The 12,817-nt window shown below is 44.5% G+C and overlaps 1 protein-coding gene across 1 annotated transcript; it reads left to right on the top strand.

Annotated features, from left to right (window-relative positions):
• The first annotated feature begins 2,965 nt into the window (after positions 1–2,965).
• LOC118878459 (uncharacterized) lies at positions 2,966–5,871 on the top strand. The gene is made up of 3 exons (XM_070999063.1): positions 2,966–3,500; positions 3,566–5,656; positions 5,720–5,871. The coding sequence occupies exons 1-3, from the start codon at positions 2,966–2,968 to the stop codon at positions 5,869–5,871; spliced, it is 2,778 nt and encodes a 925-aa protein (XP_070855164.1).
• The last annotated feature ends 6,946 nt before the right edge of the window (positions 5,872–12,817 follow it).

Genomic DNA, 12,817 nt, shown 5'->3' with positions numbered 1-12,817 from the left:
GATATGTGGTGGCTCGTACTAATTTTAATGTACTTAACACTCATTGCTATTCCATGTATTTGAACCAATGTAAATTTGAATTTTCAAAGGATCCGAGGAAATTTTATAACTTTGTCAATGCTAAGCGAAAGTCTTCAGCATTGCCATCATCCGTACGATTAAACTCTATTGAGGCATCTACGGATCCCGAAATTGCAGATTTATTTGCTGAATTCTAATTCTAATTCTAGCTACCTTAATCATTTAAACAGGGCAAATTGTATTTTTTCTCCTGTAATCACCGAAAGTGATTTAGAAACCATAACGCCAACCTATTCTCCGGGGCCAGATGGAGTCCCTGGGAGTGTTCTTAAGTTGTATGCCCACACTTTTTTAAACCCACTCTTAAACTTTTTCATTTGTCTACCTCATCATCTGTTTTTCCCACAAAAAGGGGGCTGAGGTTAATGGCCAGAACTATAGAGGAATCTCCAAATTGTCTGCAATTCGTAAAACATTTGAACGAATTATTACCTCTCAGTTGCAACATTTGTGCTCCTCTTTAATATCGCCATGTCAACATGGTTTTGTTAAGCGAAGATCGACCACCACTAACCTGCTCGAATTGACATCTATTGTAATAGATGGATTTATGAAAAAAATTGCAGACAGACGTTATATATACAGATTTAAGTAAAGCCTTTGACTCTGGAAACCACTCTCTTCTTTTATTCAAGTTAGATCAGCTCGGGTTTCCGAATAATATGTTAACTTGGATTTTAAGTTATTTTAATGGTAGATCTCGGAGGATTTTATTCAAAAACGCTGTTTCAAAGATGATCTACGTGACATCTGGAGTGCCTCAGGGCAGTCATTTAGGCCCTTTGCTGTTTACTCTGTTTATAAATGATCTTCTCTCTATAGTAACTCACTCTCGTGTACTAATGTATGCTGATGATGTTAAGCTTTGTTTTTCATATAATAATATTGAGTCTGGTTTCTGCTTGCAGTCAGACATTAATAGATTTCAGGAATGGTATCAGTACAACCTTTTGAATTTAAACTATCTTAAATGCAACGTTATGACTTTTTATAGAGGTAGGCCACCGTTCATAAGTTACTCTCTTCAGAACATGTCCTTACATGGTTTGAACTGGGATCAAACGTCAGGTTGTCTTCTTACTCGAGTAGATTGCTATTAATTAATTTGCCTAGTCTAGTAAGCCGTAGAACTATGCTTGGTACTATTTTTGTGAATAATCTTATCAGAGGCGATATTGATTCTGTAGATTTGTTAAGCCGCCTAACTTTCAATGTTCCTGTTAGACTTATGCGAAACTACTATCCTATCAACTACTATCTAATTTTAGTCAGCATGAGCCCTTTCGCGTTCTTTCTAATAATTATAACAACCTATATCATTTAATATGTTCCTCATCTTCAATCCCTGTATTAAAAACTAAAATCTTAGCTCATTTGCTTTAGTCTTGTTGATCTATGATTTGTCCTGTCTTTGTTTGTTCTATGTTTCTTCCTCGCGAACCGTACTTGCCCGAAATAAAAATGGGCCCGCGCGTAACAAGCACGTGCTTGGTGACGTTTGGGCCACTTGTTTGTACTGCTCTTAGTGCATCAACGTTCAACAAATATAATACTATTTTGAACGGGTGTTTCTGTCGATTAGGAGAAGCTGGACAGCTGTTTTCTGGCGACTCTGAGAAGCAGTGGACAACAGCAGTTTTAACAGCGAATGTTAGATTTCTGCTGCTAATGTTAGCAGCACGACACTACGAAGAAGACATAAGGAGAAGCTGGTCGCGTTTATAACCGAACTTTTATATTTCCTAATTTGTAAATCAAAAGTTAGCAATTAAGTCAAAGATTGAAAGTATACAAATGAATACAACTGGTGAAGTTCAACATATTTCCGAGTTTTTATTACAAAGTGTGTGAAAGACCCCCAGAGTAGACTTCTGCTCAACTTTGACGATCGGGTGCGAATCGTCACAACATTTTGGTGGCCCATGAGGGGAACATACACTCATAACTTCATCAGCTTCCAATATTTGTAAACATACTTCAATCTTTGTGCTTACTTGTTTGCAAATCTACTTTTAATTTAAACCAGCAAAGTTACGCAACCTTTGCCACGTACATCGCCATAACGGAGCCTCGAATAACGGAGGAATCAAGAAGTCGAGGAGAATAGCGGATTCAACCCATGCCTATTGCCATCTCATGCGACACACTAGTCCCGTGAAGTTTGCCGTCCCCTTCCTTCAAAGTTTAATCGCAACACGAGCGGAGCGACTGAAACAGGTGAGTGTGTTTGTGAGAGTATTTGTGCGTGGTTTTTCAAAGCAGAGTGCAATAGGAAAACATTAAAATGGGTAAAAATGAAAGTAATGGTAGTGATTTGGCACAACAGAGCTCGGCACCTTTGGCTGTGGTCGAGCCTTTTGCAGACATGTACGCAATGCAGATGGACTTATCTTCCAGGTTGACCCAACTAATTAAAAATGCTAAAAAGGACGGTCAAATAAAGAAAACCAAATCCTACTATGAGTTTCGCCTCAACAAGCTCAACGAGCTTTCAAAACAATTTTACACAAATCATCAAGCGCTCATTTTACAGCAATGTCCACGATCGCATCCATATTTTGCGGATGCTGTTGAAGACAATTTTGACCAAGCATACAGCCACATTTATTGTTCTTTCGCCGATGAATACGAAACCAAGTTTCCAGTCCCAATACAGGTATCAGGTGATCAATCCATAAACAACACCCTTGTGCCCATTCCTGTTCCCACAATTCAGCTGCCCAAATTGCCCGTACCCCACTTTTCAGGAAATTTTGCGGATTGGCCATCTTTTTATGACAGCTTTACGCAGCTAATACATGAAAATCAATCTCTTTCAAACATTCAAAAATGTCATTTCTTGAAGCAAGCAATACCGCACGGACGAGACCAGGATATAAACCATATGGCATTAACAGAAACCAACTATTCAGTGGCATGGAACCTTGTGGTAAAACGGTACAACAACCGAAACTGCTCGCAATGTGGTCAACGGCACCACACTTTGTTACATTTCCCGAATGCTCAACAAAGTCCTTCATTGACTCCTGGAGTATCCCGACAGCATACTTCAGACTCTGGTCGGAGCGCAGGCGCAATACAAAATGCACCATCAACGCAACTTTTCAGCGCAGTTGCCTCCCATCTGAACTCAACGACCCTTCTTGCTACTGCACTGGTTCGGATCGTAAATAACTCCACTGGGCAGTCAGCTTTAGTTCGAGCTTTCATCGACCATGGCTCGGAAGGCACCCTCATCACGGAAAACATCGTTCAAGCGCTTAGACTCAAACGGCATCCTGTTCGAGCTGAGATCACGGAAATTGGTAATACGTCGCATAATCAGTGCAGGCACAGCACCGACTTCACCATAATCTCATGTTCAGGATCGGATTTTAATGCCTACGTATCCTCAGCCTTCATCCTTCGGTCACTAACAGGTAAATGCCAAAACAAAATGTAAACATTAAGTCCTGTAAACATCTCCAAGGGTTATCCTTTGCAGATCCTAATTTCATCAAGTCGGGTCGCATTGACCTACTTATCGGTGTCGACATTATCCCGCAATTAATGCTTCCGGACATACGCAAAGGGACGGTTGCAGAACCAATTGCACAAAACACACAACTGGGCTGGATAGTTTTTGGACCAGCTGAAGCAGCCCAGACGACATCAATCTCCATTCGTTGTAACTTGGCAAACCTAAACAACATGGTACAGAGGTTTTTCGAATTGGATCAGGTCTCCACAACACGACAACTCAACGCAGAGGAAAAATGGTGTGAAGACCATTTTCAACAAACTCATATCCGTCAGCCGAATGGGAAATATCTAGTTCGTTTGCCTTTAAAAACGTTGTTTGACCCCACACAGGTGATCGGCCGGTCAAGGCAAATCGCATTAAACCGTTTCCACGCTCTGGAAAGGAAACTTAATCATCGGCCAGATTTCAGTCAACAGTATGCCAGCACTATTCAAGAGTACTTTGATCTAAAGCAGATAAAAGAGGTAAAAGGTAGTGAGGAAGAACACACTAGGATCAACGCTCAAAGGCAACTCTCAATCTCTGCGTGCACCGTTCCACATCATGCGGTGATCAAAGACGACAGTTTAACTACAAGGATGCGCGTCGTATACGACGCTTCGTGCAAAACGTCTAACGGGAGGTCTTTGAATGATATTTTATGCACGGGTCCCGCCCTACAAAACGATCTTGGAGGAGTTATACTCAACTGGCGTCTCCATCGGTATGTCTTCGTGGCCGATATAACGAAAATGTATCGCTGCATAGATATGCATGAAGAAGATGCCCAGTATCAGCGAATTTTCTGGCGCGATGAAAAGGGACTCATCAAGGAATATTTTTTGACTACAGTAACGTTTGGCACTGCCTCGGCACCCTTCACGGCGATTCGAGTCATACATCAGAATGCGTCCGACGAGCGCGAACGCTATCCTCTGGCCGGGCATGTCCTTAAAAAAGAAATCTATGTGGACGATGTTCAAACAGGACACGAGACCATCGACGGAGCTCTAAAAATTCGCAATGATGTCATCGCAGCTCTGCAATCAGCAGGCATGGAGCTCAAGAAGTGGGCATCCAACCATCCAGATATCTTAGAAAGCATCCCAACTACAGATCTCTCTAACAGTAGCATTTTTAAGATAAACAATAAGGACTCCATTAAAACTTTAGGGTTGTATTGGCATCCAAACAAAGATGGTTTTGGTTTTAATCTTAAGTTTTCTCTCAATCCTATATTCACCAAACGTTCTATACTATCCACAGTAGCACGCTTATTCGATCCGTTGGGATACCTGGCACCAGTGATCATCGCTGCGAAAATCCTGTTGAAGGAAGTTTGGAGTTTTCGTATCGAGCGCAAGGATGAGCCCCCCGCATCATTAGATTGGGACGACCCATTGCCAGATCAACTCGCCGAGCGGTGGCGACAGCTCATTCAAGAGCTCCCCGACATTGAAGAGATACACATCCCTCGGTGGTTAGGCCTCGATTTAAGGCATGTCTCGACGTTGCAACTACACATGTTTTGTGATGGATCATCCATGGCGTATGCAGCATGCGCTTATCTTCGAGCTAGTTGTACGGATGGTTCCGTGCAGGTTAACTTATTAGCCGCCCGCAGTCGAGTCACACCTGTTAAGCCGCTAACAATTCCGAGAGTGGAGTTATCCGGAGCCCTGCTGTGTACACAATTAGCCGATTGGATTGTCAATCAACTTCAAGCATCACATCACACCATATCCGTACACTACTGGTCGGATGCAATGATAGTGCTGTATTGGATGAGCGGTGACCCTAGGCGTTGGAAGACATTTGTGTCGAATAGAATTGGAGCAATCCTGGAGGCAAGCTCGCCATCGCAGTGGAGACATGTTCTTACGCAAGAAAACCCAGCAGATTGTGCTACACGCGGACTCACCCCTTCCCAGCTGAAACACCACACGCTTTGGTGGAACGGACCACATTGGCTGCATCTTTCAGAGGAGCATTGGCCAGTCAATCCAGTTCAGTCCCCAAAATCAGAACTTATTTCAGGAGAGCAATCCTTAAAGCACATCGGAGCCCACATTTGTATAGAAGTGCAACCATTTATCGAATCATATTCCTCCTATAATAACCTCTTATTCGTTACAGCCTACGTCAAACGATTCATTTATAATACTCGTCACAAAAAAGCGGATAGACTCACCGGCCCTATTCAGGTATCTGAATTTCAACAGGCTTTGTTCGCACTGGTGCGGATGGTTCAACAAGAAGTCTATTCGGAAGAATTATCAAGACTATGATCCAACAAATTTCTATCCAAACACAACAAACTCAGCCAGCTATCACCGTTTCTCGACGATGAGGGGCTCATGAGAGTTAAAGGCAGACTTAAGAATGCTTTGCAGCTCTCCATGTCTCAACGCACACCAATAATCCTTCCAAAGGCCCACCACCTGACGATTTTGGTGATAAGGAACGCTCATCACAACACCTTACATGGCGGTGTGCAACTAACTTTATCTACAATTCATCAAGTTTTCTGGATCGTCAACGGTAAACAGGCAGTAAAAAGGATTCTGCGACAGTGCGTAACCTGTTTCAAACACCGGCCGTCACCATCAAGCCAACTGATGGGAGATTTACCAGCGCACCGTGTCAATCCGCCCAAACGGGCGTTCGAAGCAACTGGAGTTGATTACACTGGTGCGATTGAGATAAAGTCATCCAGATTCAGAGGTCACACTTGCTATCAAGCATACATTGCAGTATTTATTTGCTTAGCGAGCAAAGCGATTCATTTGGAAGCAGTCACGGGAATGTCGGCACAGCATTTTCTGTGGGCGCTGCAGCGCTTTATCGGACGTAGGGGTTTTTGTCAACATCTATACAGCGATTGTGGAACCAACTTTATCTCATCCGACAAGTCTCTAAAGCTGTGGACCAATGAATTCTATAAAGGAATTGAAGAGACAGTAGTTCCTGAACTTACTCGTCGAAACATTCAGTGGCATTTTAATCCTCCACATAGTCCAAACTTTGGAGGACTCTGGGAATCCAACGTAAAAGCTGTTAAAACCCATCTTTATCGATCGTTTAATGGGATTCGAATGACGTACGAGCAGCTGTCTACCATTCTTGTCCAGATATAAGCGTGCTTGAACTCTCGGCCATTATGCCCCTTAACGTCTGACTTAGATGATTTGCAAGCTCTCACCCCTGCACATTTTTTAATCGGGGACTCGATGATGTCACTTCCTGAGCCTAGTCTTAAGGATTCTTCATTAAACACAGAGTTCCTGAATGGTCAAAGGATGTTTCGCCTCTTTTGGAGAAAATGGAGTGCAGATTGGCTATCTCATCTGCAGGCGCGCCCCAAGTGGCGCCACGAAACTGACAATCTTCAGCGCACCGACATGATCATCATCAAGGATGATCGAACTGGTCCTTCTGACTGGAAATTAGGGCGAATCATCGACTTACATCCTGGGGCCGATGGGCTCGTTCGAGTAGCTACAATTAAGACCTCAACGGGTATTTACAAGAGGTCTGTGTCAAAGATTTGTCGTTTGCCCTTGCCAAGATTTACTGAAGAGTCTAGCCCAAGTACACAACCCATGCACCTTTGAATATACCCGCATTCACTCCATAACACACTTCAACCTTTTCAGAGTTTAAGCATGGTCTAAGGCTTTGAATACTGGGTCCAGTATTGGGGGCGGCATGAACGGGTGTTTCTGTCGATTAGGAGAAGCTGGACAGCTGTTTTCTGGCGACTCAGAGAAGCAGTGGACAACAGCAGTTTTAACAGCGAATGTTAGATTTCTGCTGCTAATGTTAGCAGCACGACACTACGAAGAAGACATAAGGAGAAGCTGGTCGCGTTTATAACCGAACTTTTATATTTCCTAATTTGTAAATCAAAAGTTAGCAATTAAGTCAAAGATTGAAAGTATACAAATGAATACAACTGGTGAGGTTCAACAAATTTCTGAGTTTTTATTACAAAGTGTGTGAAAGACCCCCAGAGTAGACTTCTGCTCAACTTTGACGATCGGGTGCGAATCGTCACAACATATTTAGTATATGTTCAGGCCCACTGTCCGGCGAATCTGGACTGGCCCCGCTATCCAGCTGCACCAGCTGCACCGCTCTACCGCTCTCCCGCGCTCCCGCTCTCCTGCGCTGTTCCTAGCTCCCTCCATGAAGTCTCCGCTGCGCTTTGGAGCGCAGAGCGGAGCTTAGACTAAGTTAGTTCGATTTCTGGAGTTCAACTAAATAAACCGCGGTCGTACCCCCACCTACTTTCCAAGTTAACTTTGTGCGTACTTCTTTTCGATCAAGGGGCAAATACGCGTTCGAGTGGTTTCTCCCCTACAGCTTCCGCAGCACCAGCAGCAAAACGCACAAGCAGCAAGCCACCGAAAGCCAGCGAAGCAGCCCGCCGACGCCGCCAGTTTTTCCCGCCGTCGCCTCCCACGCCATTCCACCAGCGCCACCACGGTACCCCGCTACCCCCCGGCGTACATTTTTATCCATTCGAGCCGATAAGATAAGTAAAGCTTTTCGTCTTATTAATTGCCGGTCTGCAGTCAGCCACTCGAAAATATAATTCGTTTGACTTTCTGTACGATTTGTCCAAAATCCTAGTCCGATTAAATCCGACAACGGCAATTAAAAATTACTTCGCCACTTTTTTCTTCGATTTTCCTTTTGCTACGTGCGGCCATAGTGCCAATTTTTTCCGACTCCTTTTTTTAATTGCATTTGGCCGCTCATCCATATTTACATACACATATACAAAATCGAGAAAAAATTCCAAGCTTAGAAAAAATATTGTGCAAATATAAGCCAAGCATACAGTGAGAATTATTAAATTTCTATGTTCTGCCAATTCAGGCCCCCAAAACTTTTCAAGATTTTTCACTCTGTATATCCGCAGCCGCTAAAATACTTGCACATATTTTTTCGTTTTTCCAAATACAGTCCACACACAATAAATCGAAAACTTCCACAACAACACATACCCCGCCGGCAATAATTATTTAATAAATTTAAAAACGGCGAAAATTACATACATGCAAATATCTACATACATACAAATATCTACATCTATACAAATATCTACATCCATACAAATATCTACATACCATACAAATATCTACATATATACAAATATCTACATCCATACAAATATCTACATCCATACAAATATCTACATATATACAAATATCTACATATATACACATATCTACATACAGTCACATATAATTTTTTAGCTCCACCATCCCGTTCCGACTAATTAAAGTTTTCCGTCGGCCATCCGGTAAAAAATAATAAAATAAAAAATTACACCAACCGACGTGAAAATGTTTTGGTCATTGTGTTTTATTTACCATCAAACTTTTTAGTATTTTTTTGGTATTTACTCCGTAAAATTTATTTTATTTAAACGGGAAAAATACCAGCACTCCACTGCATGCATAGCATCCTCCGTCCACCAATTTTTTTGTATATATTTTTAGTATTTTTCCCTCGGAATGTTAAATCAAATTAAAGCAATACTCCAATATTAAATAATCAACCGATCGCATCCTCCGGCCAACAAATTTTGGTATTTTTTCTTCATTCAGAAGTTTAAATAAAGGCGAAAATATTACAATTACTCCACCGGGGACTATATATATACACATAGTTGGTATTTTTCCCCCTCAATTTATCCAAACGCAAAAAATACCAGCAAAAATATACCAAACTTGATCCCAACCATAATACATATACCAAAAGGGTTAAATATTATAGTATTACTTCTCAACGGGTGATATTCGAACTCATCACTCACTGTTCCTAATCCGTATTATTGGGTTTAATTCCGCAAAGTAACCAGGTCGGTACTTGCTTCCAATTTTTATTTCTCCGATCCACTACTTTTTTTTGTCGACACCTCGTTCCACTGTTCCAGAAGTGGGCCAGGTTTCCTATTTATCCGACATAAACAAAGGCGAACAGATTCAGACCCGAATAAAGGTCATTTCTCTTTAAATGTCCGCTGGAATTGATAACAACAAGTTGTCTATTCCACCTGCCGTAGTCCCAGGCATATCCGTAGATCCGCCCACACCCGAACTAACTGCCAAGACCTCGTCGCCCCGAAAAAGGGTCACCCGTGCAAACGTCAAAATGGCACTAACACCTTCCAGATCGCTCTAAGCAAATTTACTGAGGTCTCAGATCGGCTGAGTGAGTTTGAATCCAGAGCAAACACTCCTTCGCCGATCCCTCCTACTCTTTCCATGCTGAACATCCGCCGCGAAGAAATACGCGCGTTATGGGACCGCATCAGGGCAGAATACGATGAATGCACCGGGTGCATAGCAGAAGCCGGAGACAGTGCAGCTGATAGTTTGCCAGTTCTCAAGGCTAAATACGGCTACTGCTATTCCGTTTACGAGAGATGTGGGGCTCAGATCGCGGATATGATAGCCCAGGCTCCCCAAGTTCAAGCTGTTCCTACCCAGACTTACATTCCCTCTGGATGTCGGCTGCCTCCGTGCGATACCGAGGTTTTCACCGGAGATTATCTGCGGTGGCCGACCTTTAGGGATCTGTTTACGGCCATTTACATAAACAATCCAAGGCTGACGCCAGTCGAAAAATTGTTTCACCTAAATGCCAAAACAAGCGGCGATGCACACACGATAGTGTCAAACTCCCCCCTTACTAACGACAGCTTTCGCTCAGCTTGGGCTAACCTAACTGAGCGTTTCGAAAACAAGCGGTTGTTAGTAAATAGCCAATTGAAAATACTTTTCAATGTGCAGTCCGTTAATCAGGAATCTGGGTCAGCTATCCGTGAACTTCAACGTACCATCCAGGGTTGCCTTACGGCTTTAGAAATGTCCGGAATTGAAACCGAAAATTGGGATTGCCTCCTAGTGTACATGTGCTCCTCCAAACTTCCTAAGCTCACGCTATCCTTGTGGGAACAGTCCCTGCACAATAAGGCAGAGATTCCGACGTGGCAGGAACTGAACGCCTTCCTTAGAAGCCATAGACGACGTACGGCCGTCAGGCTCGAGTCAATCTCTGCCAAAAACATCCGCCCCCACTGCAGCGCCTCGAAGAATAAATTCTTACGAGACAAGGGTAGCACCCAAGCCAAAAGGATGTGACCTTTGTAAGAAGGAAAACCATCCTGTCCGCACATATGCACGGTTCCTCCAGATGACGGTCGACGAGCGTTCGACATACATAAAGAGGAAGCAGCTGTGTCTAAACTGCTTCTCACGAGGGCATCAGCTGCGTGATTGTGAGAGCACTCATAGTTGCTTTACGTGCCGCGGCCGCCATCACACCTTACTACACAGAGGCGACTCCTCCCAATCGCCTTCGAATCCCGCCCCAAGACCCAGATCAAGACCAAGTACACCAGTTGCCACCGCTTCCCGGTCCACGGACTCTACAGTACAAAATTACTTTGCGACGGGGTATAGATCCGTCTTGCTGGGCACCGCCATAATTGACATATGTCACCTGGGGTCGAATTTTAAAGCTTGTGCCTTGATAGATTCAGGATCAGAGGCAACCTTTATTTCTGAGCGGCTGTTCAAACTAATTAAGTTGCCTCACCAGGTAATCCGAGCCCAAGTATCAGGCTTAAACCAGACAGTATCCGCTGAATCCAAAAAGCTCTGTCAGTTTACCATCCGTTCTCCGACCAGGCCTGGCTTGCAAATAAACACGACGGCCTATGTTCTTCCTCAATTAGCTGGAAACCTTCCATCTTGTCCGATTCCGCAACAGTTTCTACGGGATCTTCCCGAACTGTCACTAGCGGATCCAAAGTTCTACGAGAGTGCACAGATAGATATTCTGGTCGGGGCCGACATACTGCCATCCATTCTCCTAAGCGGCACCCGGCCGAATATTTGTGGCTTGGTTTTCGTTTGTTTTTCTACAAAGGCCATCCATCTAGAGCCTACATCCGACTTAACGACTGAAAAGTTTCTTGCCGCTTTCGCTCGTTTCGTCTCTAGAAGAGGGTGTCCTCGCCAAGTCCAATCCGACAATGGAAAGACCTTCGTCGGCGCCTCCACCGTGCTTTCCCGAGACTTCCTGCAAGCCGTTAAGGAGTCTGTGACCGATGCGTATAGTCATCAGCAGCTCACCTGGCAATTCATTCCTCCTGGGGCACCCCATGTGGGAGGCCTATGGGAAGCTGGTGTCAAGAGCTTCAAGACCTTGTTTTACAAGTCCACCGCTACGCGGAAGTACACCTTTGAAGAGCTGTCCACCCTCCTAGCGAGAATCGAAGCTTGTCTGAATTCCAGACCGCTATCTCCCATGTCCGAGGATCCAACTGATCTCTTACCGTTGACACCAGGGCACTTTCTTGTTGGTGGACCTCTTCTATCCATAGTGGAACCTGAAGTAAAGGGCGAATCCAAGTCCATTCTGAACCGGTGGCAGCACTTAAAGTCTCTCCATCAACAATTCCGCACTCGATGGAAGGATGAGTACCTTAAGGAGCTCCACAAGCGCAACAAGTGGCAAGTCCCCACAGAAAATCTGCGTGTTGGCGATCTGGTCGTCATTAAGGATGAAGAATAGACTCCGTTTTTCCGGGAGCCGATGGCAATGTCCGCTAAGTCGGCATTCGTACGACACGCGGCATTGTCAAACGTCCAGTGACCAAGGTGGTTCTTCTTCCAAGAGAGCCGCCCAAAACTACCTCGTAATGAGCCGCGTTTCTTACACACCTTAGCCCGTAGCCATTATCCAAGTCAGTGTTAATCAGCCCTGTTTGTTTGTTCCTTATCCACACTCTAAACAGGAAAATGGCTCCCCGTCCACGTAGCGCTCAGGCTCTGGATAGCAGACGTACTCGAGGTACTCAGTCCTACCGATGCCGAGTCTGCCGCGGAATCCATCCTCTTCGGAAGTGTCAGAGGTTCCTAAAGCTGAGCGCAGAGAAGCGGCTGCGGGCAGTTCTTATTAACAAGTACTGCGCGAACTGTCTCGCACACGTGCACTCCACTGGGAGCTGTCGTAGCGGTGACCGGTGCAGAACGTGCAACCGGAACCATCACACGCTGCTGCACATGCACGACCTTGTTTCCCGGAAAAAGTCCGGCTCCAAGGAAAAGTCCCGCTCCAAGCAACAGCCCGCTTCTCCGCAGCGTTCGCGCCGGCAAGATCCGCCAACTCGCCAAACGCCTGCTCCTCCACCGCGCTCAGCATCCTCGACAC

The sequence above is a fragment of the Drosophila suzukii genome, unplaced genomic scaffold (genome assembly GCF_043229965.1).
Source record: "Drosophila suzukii unplaced genomic scaffold, CBGP_Dsuzu_IsoJpt1.0 scf_24, whole genome shotgun sequence".
In the NCBI taxonomy this organism is placed as follows: Eukaryota; Metazoa; Arthropoda; class Insecta; order Diptera; family Drosophilidae; genus Drosophila; species Drosophila suzukii.
Note: the sequence above shows the minus strand (reverse complement) of the source record. Positions and strands in the feature narration are given on the sequence as shown.